Source organism: Calliphora vicina, chromosome 2 (assembly GCF_958450345.1).
Source record: "Calliphora vicina chromosome 2, idCalVici1.1, whole genome shotgun sequence".
NCBI lineage: Eukaryota > Metazoa > Arthropoda > Insecta > Diptera > Calliphoridae > Calliphora > Calliphora vicina.
In genome coordinates this window covers 101,791,114-101,802,706 of record NC_088781.1, presented here as the reverse complement: position 1 = coordinate 101,802,706, position 11,593 = coordinate 101,791,114, and the positions used below count along the sequence as shown (strand labels likewise).

Genomic DNA, 11,593 nt, shown 5'->3' with positions numbered 1-11,593 from the left:
ATTTCGGAATATCCGTATCTCGCGAATTACGCTAGTAATGTTATCTTCCAAGTCTTGAATCGTAACTGACTTATCGACGAAGACTTTTGATATCACGCCATCTAGGCAGCCAGTATTGGCAATTGTGGGATCTGAAGGTCGATAATGCGAACCATATGTTTCATTTTCCCAAAACGCTGATATTCGTAGTACTTTTAACAATACTTTTCCATTTCATTTAAACAAAATAAGCAGCCATGAAGTTTGAACAACTTAAAGCGGAACAACTCAAGAGAGATTTGAGTAAGAGAGAGCTACCAACAGATGGTAATAAAGCAGAAATAAGGCTGATAGATGAAATCAAGTGGCGTAATAAAGTCAGAAACTTTAGTATGGTCCGGTATGGAGGGAGATTGTGAGGACGACAGTTTGTGGATGGTAGAACCAGTAGAAATAAAAAGTGATCTTATAACAGCAAAAGCCCTCGTTAAACCCTGCAATAACAGAATAGTTCCTGTAAGAGTGCTTAACCTGTCCAGATATGAAAAGGTGTCAAATTCCGAAATAGGTCAGTGCGCTTCAGTAGAGACAGTAATCAATTGCGTTTAAAACCTGGAAGCTGACAATAAGTCTACCAAAGAACATTAGGAATATATGGGGACATGGGTAGAAGGCCAAAAAGCTTCAGAAGAGACATACCTCCGTCTTCCCCTTATAAAGTCAAAGCCAAGGTAGATAATGCAGGCGCCCAGAAGTATTCCTTTATCAAAACGAAGTGAAGGAGTTGGTCAATGAACTTAAGCGGAACGGAATAATCGAACCATCTTCAAGTTAGAAAGACGGCAGCACTAGATTTATAGAAAGCTGAACGATGTCACCAAGAAAGACTGCTACCCGCTACCAAAAATTGACGACACCCTGGACACACTAGCTGGCACAAAATAGTTCTCCACATAGGAACTATTGGAAAGTAGAGATTTTGGACAAAGACAAGGATAAAACGGCCTTTAGCGCGAGTGATGGGTTATGGCAGTTTAATGTGATGCCATTTGGAATCTGGAATGTTGCAGCCACATTCGAGCGTTTAATGGAACGAGTGTTGAAAGGACTTCACTGGAAGACATGTTTGGTGCGGCATCGCGTAACAAAATACTGCATATCAGCAGATGAAGATAAAATACGAGCTGTAAAGGAGTAAGTGAGTTTATAGGAATAGGCGGTGTTCTTTCACAGGCTGTCCATGGGACGGAAAAAGTCATAGGCTACTACAGCCGAATACTTTCGATGCCTGAGAGAAACTACTGCGTAACGGGACGTGAACTCCTGGCAGTATTATAGTCTGTGAAGCATCGTTATGGTTAACACTTACAACCAATCATTCTGCCCTCATGTGTTTGCTGCAATTTAAAGAACCTGAAGGTCAATGCTATGACTTTAGCATCGAGCACCGGGAAGTGGCAATGTGTACGGGCTCTCGATACGACCCTGCAACGTGAAATGCTATCATTGTACAAAAGCCGAGGAAATGGAATGTGTCATCCAGTGAAGATTGGTGCAAAGAAGTGCTGGCGAAAATAATATCGACTAAAGAAGAGGACAGAAAGCCTACCCGCAATGAAATATCCGCCGAAAGTCCACTGATGAAATCTTATTGGGCTCAATGGAACAGTTGTTAAATGGCTGCTTATACCGCATCTAATAGTGGTGCCGTCCTCCAAAATAAACGAAGTAATGAAGAAGTTTAATGATGATCCCAGTGCTGGTCATCTCCGTGTGACGGTTATAAAACAACGTTTTTATTGGGTGGGTTGTCAGCCGGTTGTTGATACACCCCAGAAGAGAAAAACTTTGCGCTATGCAAAAAGTTTTTAGTATGCGAAGCCTGTTTTTAATACACTCCAAAGGAGAACACCTTTTAGAACAGATTTTAGTAAGCGAAGAAATAACCCAAAGTAGAACCCAACAATAATGAAGTAACACCCAATATGAAGATATTTTCTCTTGGACGAAATAACACCCAATTCAGTAAAATAACTCCTAATTCCCAAAATAAAATTAAATAAAACCCAAAAAAAAAATTTCATTGGGAGTTGTTTCATTATGAAATAATAAAATAAGTCCCAAGTTGTATGAAAAATTAGTTGGGTGTTATTTTATTTTTTCCTGGGGAGTTATTTCACGGTACGTTTATAAACATTTCCATCAGTATAACCTTCTACTTATCAACAATGTTATTAACATTGTTTATAAGTATGACAACATTAACTATAAAGTAGCTTTAAAAGCTCTAGGTGAGCATTGTAGAAAAGTTCACCGTTATTAGAGTTATTGATTCTGAGTAAAATATCGAAAAATTTATTCTCGGTCACGCCTACTTTTGGGTGGGCGGGGCTATTAAGTTTCATAATATTTTGAACATTAAAGCCCAAAAAACCAAAAAAAAATTTCGTTATTTGACTCAGAATCAAAAATTCTAATAACGGTGAAATTTTGATCGTGATAGGAAATGTTGCTAAACCCGACTTAAGTGAAGTTGTTTTAATTTTTTTTAGAGTGAATTTAATTTTTTTAACAAATATATATCAATACTTTTAACTTTAACAGCTTTCACCGAAGGAAATTTAATTTGAATTCCTGTATGTAGACTTTATTGGGCTACTGTATATCATTCTAGTTTTTCCAATTAGAAACTTCTAAAAGATGGCGCTGTGTATATAAATAGTAACAGCGAGTTGTGAAAGTATATAGTAGGCGCTGTTAGAGTTAACATCAACTGTATTACAAGTGTTTTCTTGTATATTATAAAGTGTGTGTATTAAGGGAGTGACTTTTAAATTGTTGTATTAATTTAAATAAAGAGTTTTTACAATTTTTAAACTACAGATCGCTTTTATTTGCAATTAAAAGAATCCGGTTTATTTAAAGGAAATAAACCACCGTTTTTAAAATGGGTAAAAACGAAACAATACAATGTACTGTAGCGTGAACGAATGACTCATTCTTAAATCTTTTAATAAATGTATGTAAATTAGGGTGGGCCGATTTATAAAAACAAACATTTGTCGATATTGTACCATGGATTTTTCGATAGCTTTTGGCATGAGGAAAAAGAAACATCCAAAAAAATCATTTTCGAGGCGCCCAAATTTTTTTTTACTTTTTCTTAACTTTTATTTTTAAGGTTTTTTTAGTAGGTAATAAAAAATCGTTTTCATTCCTATCGGCATGAAATTAATTGAAATTAATTAATTCTCTAATCTAAATTTAACATTAAGGAAAACGCTAGAACGCTAGAAATTATACACGATTTTTGGAGGAATACTAATTTTTTGGTGAAAAAAGTTTAGTTTGGTAAAAATAAATGATTTTAGGTGATTACAAAATTAGTTAGTAAAACAAAATTCGGGTTAAATAGTATTTTTTTCTGATTTTGATCCATTTGTAGGTAGTGGTGGGTTTTTGCTTATATTTCAGCCATTTGTGGGCCGATTTTTCGGAAATTATATAGCAACCTTTGGAGTCGAGGGTCACAGCTACCAGTACTCTCATCCAACTTTATTATATAGTGTCATTTATTGTATTATATAATATTAATAAAATAAAATAAAAAAATATATAGCAACGGAAAATTGATTTCAGCAGACTATATCGGCTTTGTTATCTATGACGATCCAGATTTCTTTTCGAATTACAATGTATTTAGCACACATTTTCGTTTTCGGATTATATAGACTTTATGAATATATATACTTTCAGCCCAATTATGAATAAAAATTCCGCGGGAGTTTTTCCCCTTTTCTCATTTTTCCTATTCAAATTCAATGGGAAAAAACTCCTGTTTATGTTCGCAAATGAAAATTGCAAAAATTACAAACGGAATGACAATCTTATATATACCATTATCATTAACCCTCCAACCGGCCAATTTTATTTCGTGGTAAAATAATATACTAGGTTATTGTTCGAAAAAAATAGAAATACGTTGGAATAAAAACAAACAAAGGACAAGCGCACGATCTTGTTTATCACAATAAGTAAATTGTTTGCCTCTTTACACATATTTACCGTTAAAACGGGAAAAATAACCAAATAAAGCAGCATTACATACATTTAACATGCCCGCCTAAAGGCAGCCTTGCCGGTTAGAGGGTTAAATCACATTGTTCCTAACATATCTCTCTTACCTAATGACTTACAAAAGCGGTTGGTATAAAAGAATTTTACTTTTATTAAATTCAAGTTAAAACTTTAAACTAAAACAAATTATTCTCAGTAATAGTTTAAATTATATAAAGATAGTGTTTATATTTGTTAAGTATTTTAAACCTCTACTTTTTTTTAAATAAATAATTCGTAAATTAACAATTGGCAGATTTAAAAATACATTTAGATAATAAATAAAATATTAGCAGTAAATATTTAATGTTGTTATATACTCATGAGCTTTTTAAACATTACAGCATTTATTTTCCACAATAAAAGTTTGTTTTGTTTTTATTACAACAGCAAATATAATAGAACCAGTCTTAAAAAAGCTGGGTACAAAGAATAAAATATTAGCGCTGCTAAATCTTTAACAGCCGCAAATTTATCATACATTTATCATTCCATTATGACATTAATAAATATAAGTTTACACTTTTTGTGAACATAATGTAGGCAAAGTACATTTAATAATAGATTCATTTCTTTTCATTTTTCTTTAATATAGAAATACCAAAAAAAGCATTATTATTATTATGTTGTTGTTACTAATTTAAAAAAATTATTAAACAAATTTGTTGCAATCATAAGTCTGTAAATTGTGCAGCCTTGTTTCAGTTTATTGATAATGGTTTTGTTTCATGTTCTAATCGATGTTCAAAGAAGACATACGTTTCTCAACCCTAAAAAACGTGCGAAAAAGAGAAAACAAATTGAAATATTAGTTTGTGATTGTTGCTGTATAGTTTAAACAAGGAAGGAAGTTTACACGTTAACGCACGTAATCTCAATATCTTGAAACAGTTCACCAATCCATGCCACCACAAGACAATAGTGTTGAAATAATTGCAACAACAATTCACCCTCATCCAACATTTCGATACGTTCGATACGCTGGCGTTCGGCCGGTGGTATACTTTGATAAACCTGCACCATGTCCCAAGCTCGACTGCCACTCCAGCCACATTCCAAAAATCTACCCATTTGTGTATCCAACGAAAGGCAAGCATCAACTCCGGCCAAACTACAGCCACGACAGCGCAAATTGTTTAACATCACTTCACCGAAACGATCATTCATATTGACCTAAAAAACAGTTAAATCTAGTGACTTTCTCAAATGTAAAAATTCCAACTCTCTCACCTGTTCATAATTGACAAATACAGCACTGGTAAACTTACTGGCAATCCACTTTAATAGATTTTTACAATTCTGTAACTCTATATAAACTAATACGCATTCGGCCAGAAATATTGTTGGTAGTGTGTAATCAATTTCCGCCTGTTGTAATTTATTGTCTACTTCATCGATATTTCTTAAATCTACACCCATCAAATGATAGTTGGGTCCATGCAAATCGGTGGGACTTAACCGCACCTCTCCATCCTCATCGTGTATTTTCGACAATAGCACTTTGTTCCTTTTAATTGTGTAACATTTGCGCGCCGTAACCGTTGGAAAATCTAATTCAATAAAGTTTTTCACTTGATGCGGGGTATCGCGCAGGCGAAAGTACAGTGTATCAAATCCACAGCCAAGATTAATGATCTGACAGTTGCCATCGGTTTTCTGCAAGAATTTTTTATTTCTTTATTTAATATACATACATACATAAATGTCAATAAAAAAAGAAAACACTAAACCTACAGTTTTTATTATACCCTTCACCTTCGTTTTTAATTTCCACAATATAATTTTCCGACCCTATAAATTATATATATTCTGGATCCTTATAGATAGCGGAATCGATTAAGATATGTCCGTCTGTCTGTCCGTGTGTTGAAATCAATTTTCTGAAGACCCAGATATCGGGATCCAAATAATTATGTCACACATGCTTTCGAGAAGTTTATTATCTAAAATCAGCAAAATCGGCCCACAAATGGCTGAGATATGAAGAAAAACCCAGGACAACCTCGATATGTTTAACTTTTTTTGACCTAGTATATCTGCATTACTAAGTCATTAATATAGACAATATGGATATCTAATGATAGATATTTCAAAGACCTCTGCAACAAAAAGTTTTTTTTTAAATATAAAAAAATAAATATGTTTGTAACGCCCAAAAATATTAGTCCAACACCCACCTTAAATTATACCAATCGACTCAGAATCACTTTCTGAGACGATTAAGCAATGTCCGTCCGTCTGTCTATCCATGTAATCATTTTGCGCAATTTTTAATATATTTCGATAAAATTTGGTACAACGACGAAGCCTATTATAGAAACTGGCTGAAATCAGTCCATTATTTCACCTAGCCCCCATACAAATGTCATCCCGAAATTGGACTTTTTCGGTCACAAATGTTTAATTTATACAGTTATCTACACAAATTTCGCTCCATATAAGTTTCAGTATGTTTAAGCGTGTTAAAGATGAACATACTTCTGTTAGCATTGGCAAAACAAATAAAACTTTTAAACTTCTGCAAAAATAAAGACTAAGGGCCTCATTTTACAACACGCAACGACAAACGTTAAACAAATTTTGTATGGAAAATATTCAAGTTGCTTACGTTTCTGAACGCTTCGTTTTGTAAAGTAGGCCCTTGGAAAGGTGTAGTTTCATATAAACATGCCGATGTCAATTGAATTAACCGCTTCAGCGCTTCAAAGCCAGCGATTTCAACTAATTCAAAATTTATATCAATTATTTTTTCTTGAAAAGAATTTTAAAATAAATTTAAACCATTATTGGTTTAAATGGTATCAACACCACTTTCCTTATATAGCGTATCTTTAGATGAAATGAAGCTCTAGTTAAAATTTTAGATTATAAACATTTATGTGTGTAATTGGTAGGTTTTAAACGGATTTGGTAGATTTCTGCATACTATACTACAAGTGACAACTGCATATAACAATCAAGCTACCAATATATTGCTTCTGGTGGGTAAAAAAAATACTTTCTAAAGTGCTGTACAAAATAAACTTAAAGCGACTTCAGGCTAGATTTCCAGAAATGTGTAAAGAATTGGTTTCTCTCTGCACTACCAAAGATAAACATAAAAAAATTTTAGAACAAAAAAATAATTTTTGTGAAAAAAAATGTTGGTGACAAAAAAAAATTTGTTGCTATCTAGGTTTGAGTAAATATAGATTAGAGAAAGTTGATTTCTACAGACAGATGGACATGACTATATCGACAATGCTATATATAACGATCCAGAATACGCAAATGAAAAATGTAGAAATTAAAAACGGCATGAAAAACATATACTCTTAACACTCATGCTAAAGGATAAATTAAGCTGTTATTTTGAAAAGCTTTGTTCCAGAATGCCACATGGCAGCTTTTACAGGAAATTATTTTAAAGAATAATAAAGTTGACTATCTGGAAAAGAACAAAACAAAGTTTTTTTAACCCAGATATGCTGATTGCTTGAGCTTGATAATTTTAAAAGTACTTTTGGAATTATATGAGAAATAAAAAACACTACAATTATAGTTTTTTAAAAATTTATTGAAACAAGTGGTTTTTTAAGTCGTCCAATATAGAGGACATTGGGGTCACAACAACAAAACTAAAACGCAATAATGAAACATTCAAAAAATCCAACAAAATATAGTATTTATTCACTTGTAAATGTACAAAATTTTACTTTCCGTACAAACGAGATATGTCCATAATGACTGAATATGGACATTATGAAAATATCACAAATTAAAAATTCAATAACTCAAAAATGGTAGTAAAAAATAATGCGATAACACTAAGTACCTATGTGAACAAAAAATATGGTAATTTGGTAAACGTGACGTATCCTGTAAACAAGAACTACATGTAGTACAGTCGGCATATCTGGGTTAATAAAAGAGCAGTATTTCAATATAAAATTTACTTGAATTTTTAATAACCGGACAAGTAGAAACGTAGCGAAGTACCAAAATATGACAAACAAAACAAAATCGATTGATTACCAATTTTTGTTTGCAAAATATTCAATTTTGTCATTGGAAGTTTTCCAAATTTTATTTAAAATTCTATTAAAATGACGTATTTATTGCAAAATTTAACTTTGAACATTTTGTAAGGGGAAATACATTCAAATTTTGGGAACTAATCTTAAAATCTTAGTTGCAATATTAGGAAAATATTACATATTTTAGTAAATTAAATAAATACTCACTGTAAGGCATAAAAACAAAGATGTAAAAAATAGATAATGTATTGAGTATTGAAATAACATTATAACTTATTGGACAACACATGCAACAGGATAATCATGTTCAATGTCAAACCGACAAAAACAATAAAACCAATTAAAACAGCTTGTTCTCATATAAAAACTATATATTATGATATGACACCACCACCGCATACCATCACGAACAAACACTTCCACACATTTCTATGCATAGACACTCACACCATGGTAACAAACATTGTATAAAATTTATAGAAAAGTAAAAAAAACACTTTGACTTTTGCCTTCAACTCCTGCCGGCCCCATCCCATCCCTTTGCCCAAAACCTTCTCCCACAATGTTTGCATTTTGTTTTTTTTTATAAATTTTACTAAGTAAATCAAGTAAACTAAAAATAGTAGTAAAACTGACCTTCAGGAACTTCTCAACACACATCTCAACGCCCTTGACCCTGGCAAAATAGCCTCGATTTATCTCTGGTGCCTTGCGATCTTGATTGCGCACAAAAAATCCTATGTAATCGTCCTTCCAGTAGCCCAACCGTACAGCACCCCTTTTGCAATCGCTAGCATCGTCGTTTGTGGCAATGACAGCCTCATCACAGGGATGAAAGGAATGTGGTGGTTCCATCCTCACGACAATTCTATTTATCGTTTAATATTTGAAGATTTTTAATAAATTATGCACAAAAACAAATAAACAAACCAAACATATTTATTACTTTCTAGAGAACAAGTGCAATAGAAAAAACCAACCTACACTTTAATGTTTGAACAGTGTGCCGTTGCGTCGTGGTCTTCTTAAGGTGTTGGTTTGTTTGCCAAAAACTTCCCTTACAAAATCCTTGTTGCTTTAATTTAAATTTCAGTCTCCCCTTGTTTTTCAAACAATTTATTCTTTTTTGTATTACAATACTTTTTTTTAGTAATTTACGTAATATTATGGATTTTAATTTATTTTTAGTTTTAATTGAAAATATTTGCCACTTCAGTTTTTTTTTCTATTTGGTATTAAATCTCGATTTTCTAGGAGTTCTATTTTCCTCCCAGCGACAACTTGATTTTTTATTTTAGTTTGCAAAAAAAAATATTTTGACAGTTCACTGATTGCAAACCAATGATGGTAATCCAGCGATTTTTATCCAATTTAGCGTGCAAACGTTTTTTAGTCATTTTTTTAGCGAGGCTTTTCAGCGATAGAAAATAAAAATGTAATTTATACATTTTACCCAATAAGAAAAAAAAGGTTGCTGAAACTCCTTTCACACTAGGCAATTTAGTTGCACAAGTCTCTTGTGTTTGTAGATGCCAGAGGTAATGTCGGGTTAAGGAGAAGAAAATTTTACATGCTGTTTTATTGTTGGGCAAGAGACTTGCGCAACTAAATTGCCTAGTTTGAAAGGGGTCTAAACAATAAAATTATTGGTAGGAAAATGCACAAAAGAAGTCCTAATTTCACCGCATCGGAAGTTTAGTTGCCGTAAAAAATAAAGTGCTTCAATAGAGTGAAAAAAAAACAGACAATAAAAGTCAGCTGTTAAAAACATATGGTAGTTTATGAAACTTAAATATAATTTAAATGGCCAACAAACAAAACAATTTTTAATAGTTTTTACTGGGGATTTTTGGTAATAACAACAAAATTATTTGGTAAAAGTGTATTTACATAAAAATCTGGGAGCCAAGGCGAATTTGTAGAAGGTGACCTCAAAAGATCAGCTGATTATTTTTGTATTCACTTGTTGAGATACCTGAACTGTCAATTCACTTGTGTTTGTTGTGGCGAAAAATACAACAAACCCAAATGTAAAAACAACAACATCCAACTTTGACAGTTCAATTATATTTCAACAAAAACAAAGTACCTGTTGTTTTTGTACATGTTGTAGTTCTGCCCTCACATTCTATAAAATCGCCTAGCTGGCAGCAAAGAAACAAGCTGATCGGCTGAAAATCGGCGGCTAGCCGCCGCTGGCAAATTTTTCATTACCACGCCGCCGCCGACTTGAATAAAGCCGCCGATTATCATCTGCGCCGCTGAAACCATTTATGTGTTATACTAGTATATAAGTTTGTCATTCCGTTTTTAATTTCCACAATATAATTTTCCGACCCTATAAAGTATACATATATATTCTGACCCTATAAAGTATATTAAAATCAGCAAAATCGGTTCACAAATGGCTGAGATATGAGGAAAAAACAAGGAAAACCTCTATTTTTTACCTATTTTTGACCTATATCTGGATTACTAAGTCATTAATATAGACAATATGGATTAAAGACCTGCATATGCTGCATTGTTTAACATGAAGACAATTGCCACATGATGCTTTTGTCATGTCATGTTATGTTCTTTTACCTACTTAACAGCAACACGCAAAGGCAATGTATATCAAAACAAAAAACAAATGCAGCATCATTTTAACAACATCATAACACACACAACATTAAAAAAATTAACAGATGCATGGATGACATGGAAAATAATTTCAAGTCATTTAAATCATGTATGAGGCATTTTTTGTATGAGATGATTTCAATTCATTTGTAGTATTTATTGTGTGCAATAAGAAAAAATTGACTATAAAAATATATACATATTTATATTATATAGTAGGTCAAAATAAAAATACGAAAGTACACCAATGGGTTTTTCAATGTTGTTTTGGAAAATTTTACAATATTTAGTAATATTACCTGTTATATTATTACTTAAAAAGGAATACTGGCCATAAAATGCCAATAATTTTCATGGAATTAAAAATGTAATGTTTTTCACATACATATTTTAAATACTACCTGAGTTAGGTACAACCGCTCTAATATTATTAACGGGACATTTAATAATTACATTGCTAAATAAAACTCCATGAACAAAGCCAATTGGCCTATTAGACGGTGTTTAATTAAAGAAAATTAAATTAATGTATAAATCCTTAACGGTGAAGTTTATAATATATTTAATGATATTAAAGACAAACGTGTTTATTATACTCGTTGTAAAAACGTGTTTAAATTTAATGAAGTGTCTCTGAATCTTTCGCGGCATAATTGCTACAAAAATATAAATCTACGAAAATGTTCCAATGGAACAAATGCAACTGCCCAACGATTTGAAGAAAAAGTGTAGGGCATTTATTGCGCCTACACAAAAATTATTTAAGTTTTATATTTTTATGTTATTCAAAAATGTTTGAAATTTTTCTTGGAAAATATTTAATTTTTTATGATTTTCAGCTATACAATGAGAAAATA

At 32.2% G+C, this 11,593-nt stretch overlaps 1 protein-coding gene across 3 annotated transcripts; it reads right to left on the bottom strand.

Annotated features, from left to right (window-relative positions):
* Positions 1-4,183: 4,183 nt before the first annotated feature.
* Positions 4,184-9,440, bottom strand: LOC135951526 (leucine carboxyl methyltransferase 1). 3 transcript variants are annotated; one of them, XM_065501188.1, is made up of 5 exons: positions 9,092-9,440; positions 8,748-8,979; positions 5,326-5,751; positions 4,952-5,268; positions 4,184-4,865 (listed from the first exon to the last, which is right to left on the bottom strand). In XM_065501188.1, exons 2-5 carry the CDS (start codon positions 8,964-8,966, stop codon positions 4,829-4,831), a joined length of 999 nt encoding a protein of 332 aa, XP_065357260.1. In that variant the 5' UTR covers positions 8,967-8,979; positions 9,092-9,440; the 3' UTR covers positions 4,184-4,828. The 3 variants fall into 3 exon arrangements, with proteins under 3 accessions (XP_065357260.1, XP_065357261.1, XP_065357262.1); XM_065501189.1 differs by having other exon boundaries at positions 9,096-9,440; XM_065501190.1 differs by lacking the exon at positions 9,092-9,440 and having other exon boundaries at positions 4,964-5,268; positions 8,748-9,029.
* Between the last annotated feature and the right edge of the window lie 2,153 nt (positions 9,441-11,593).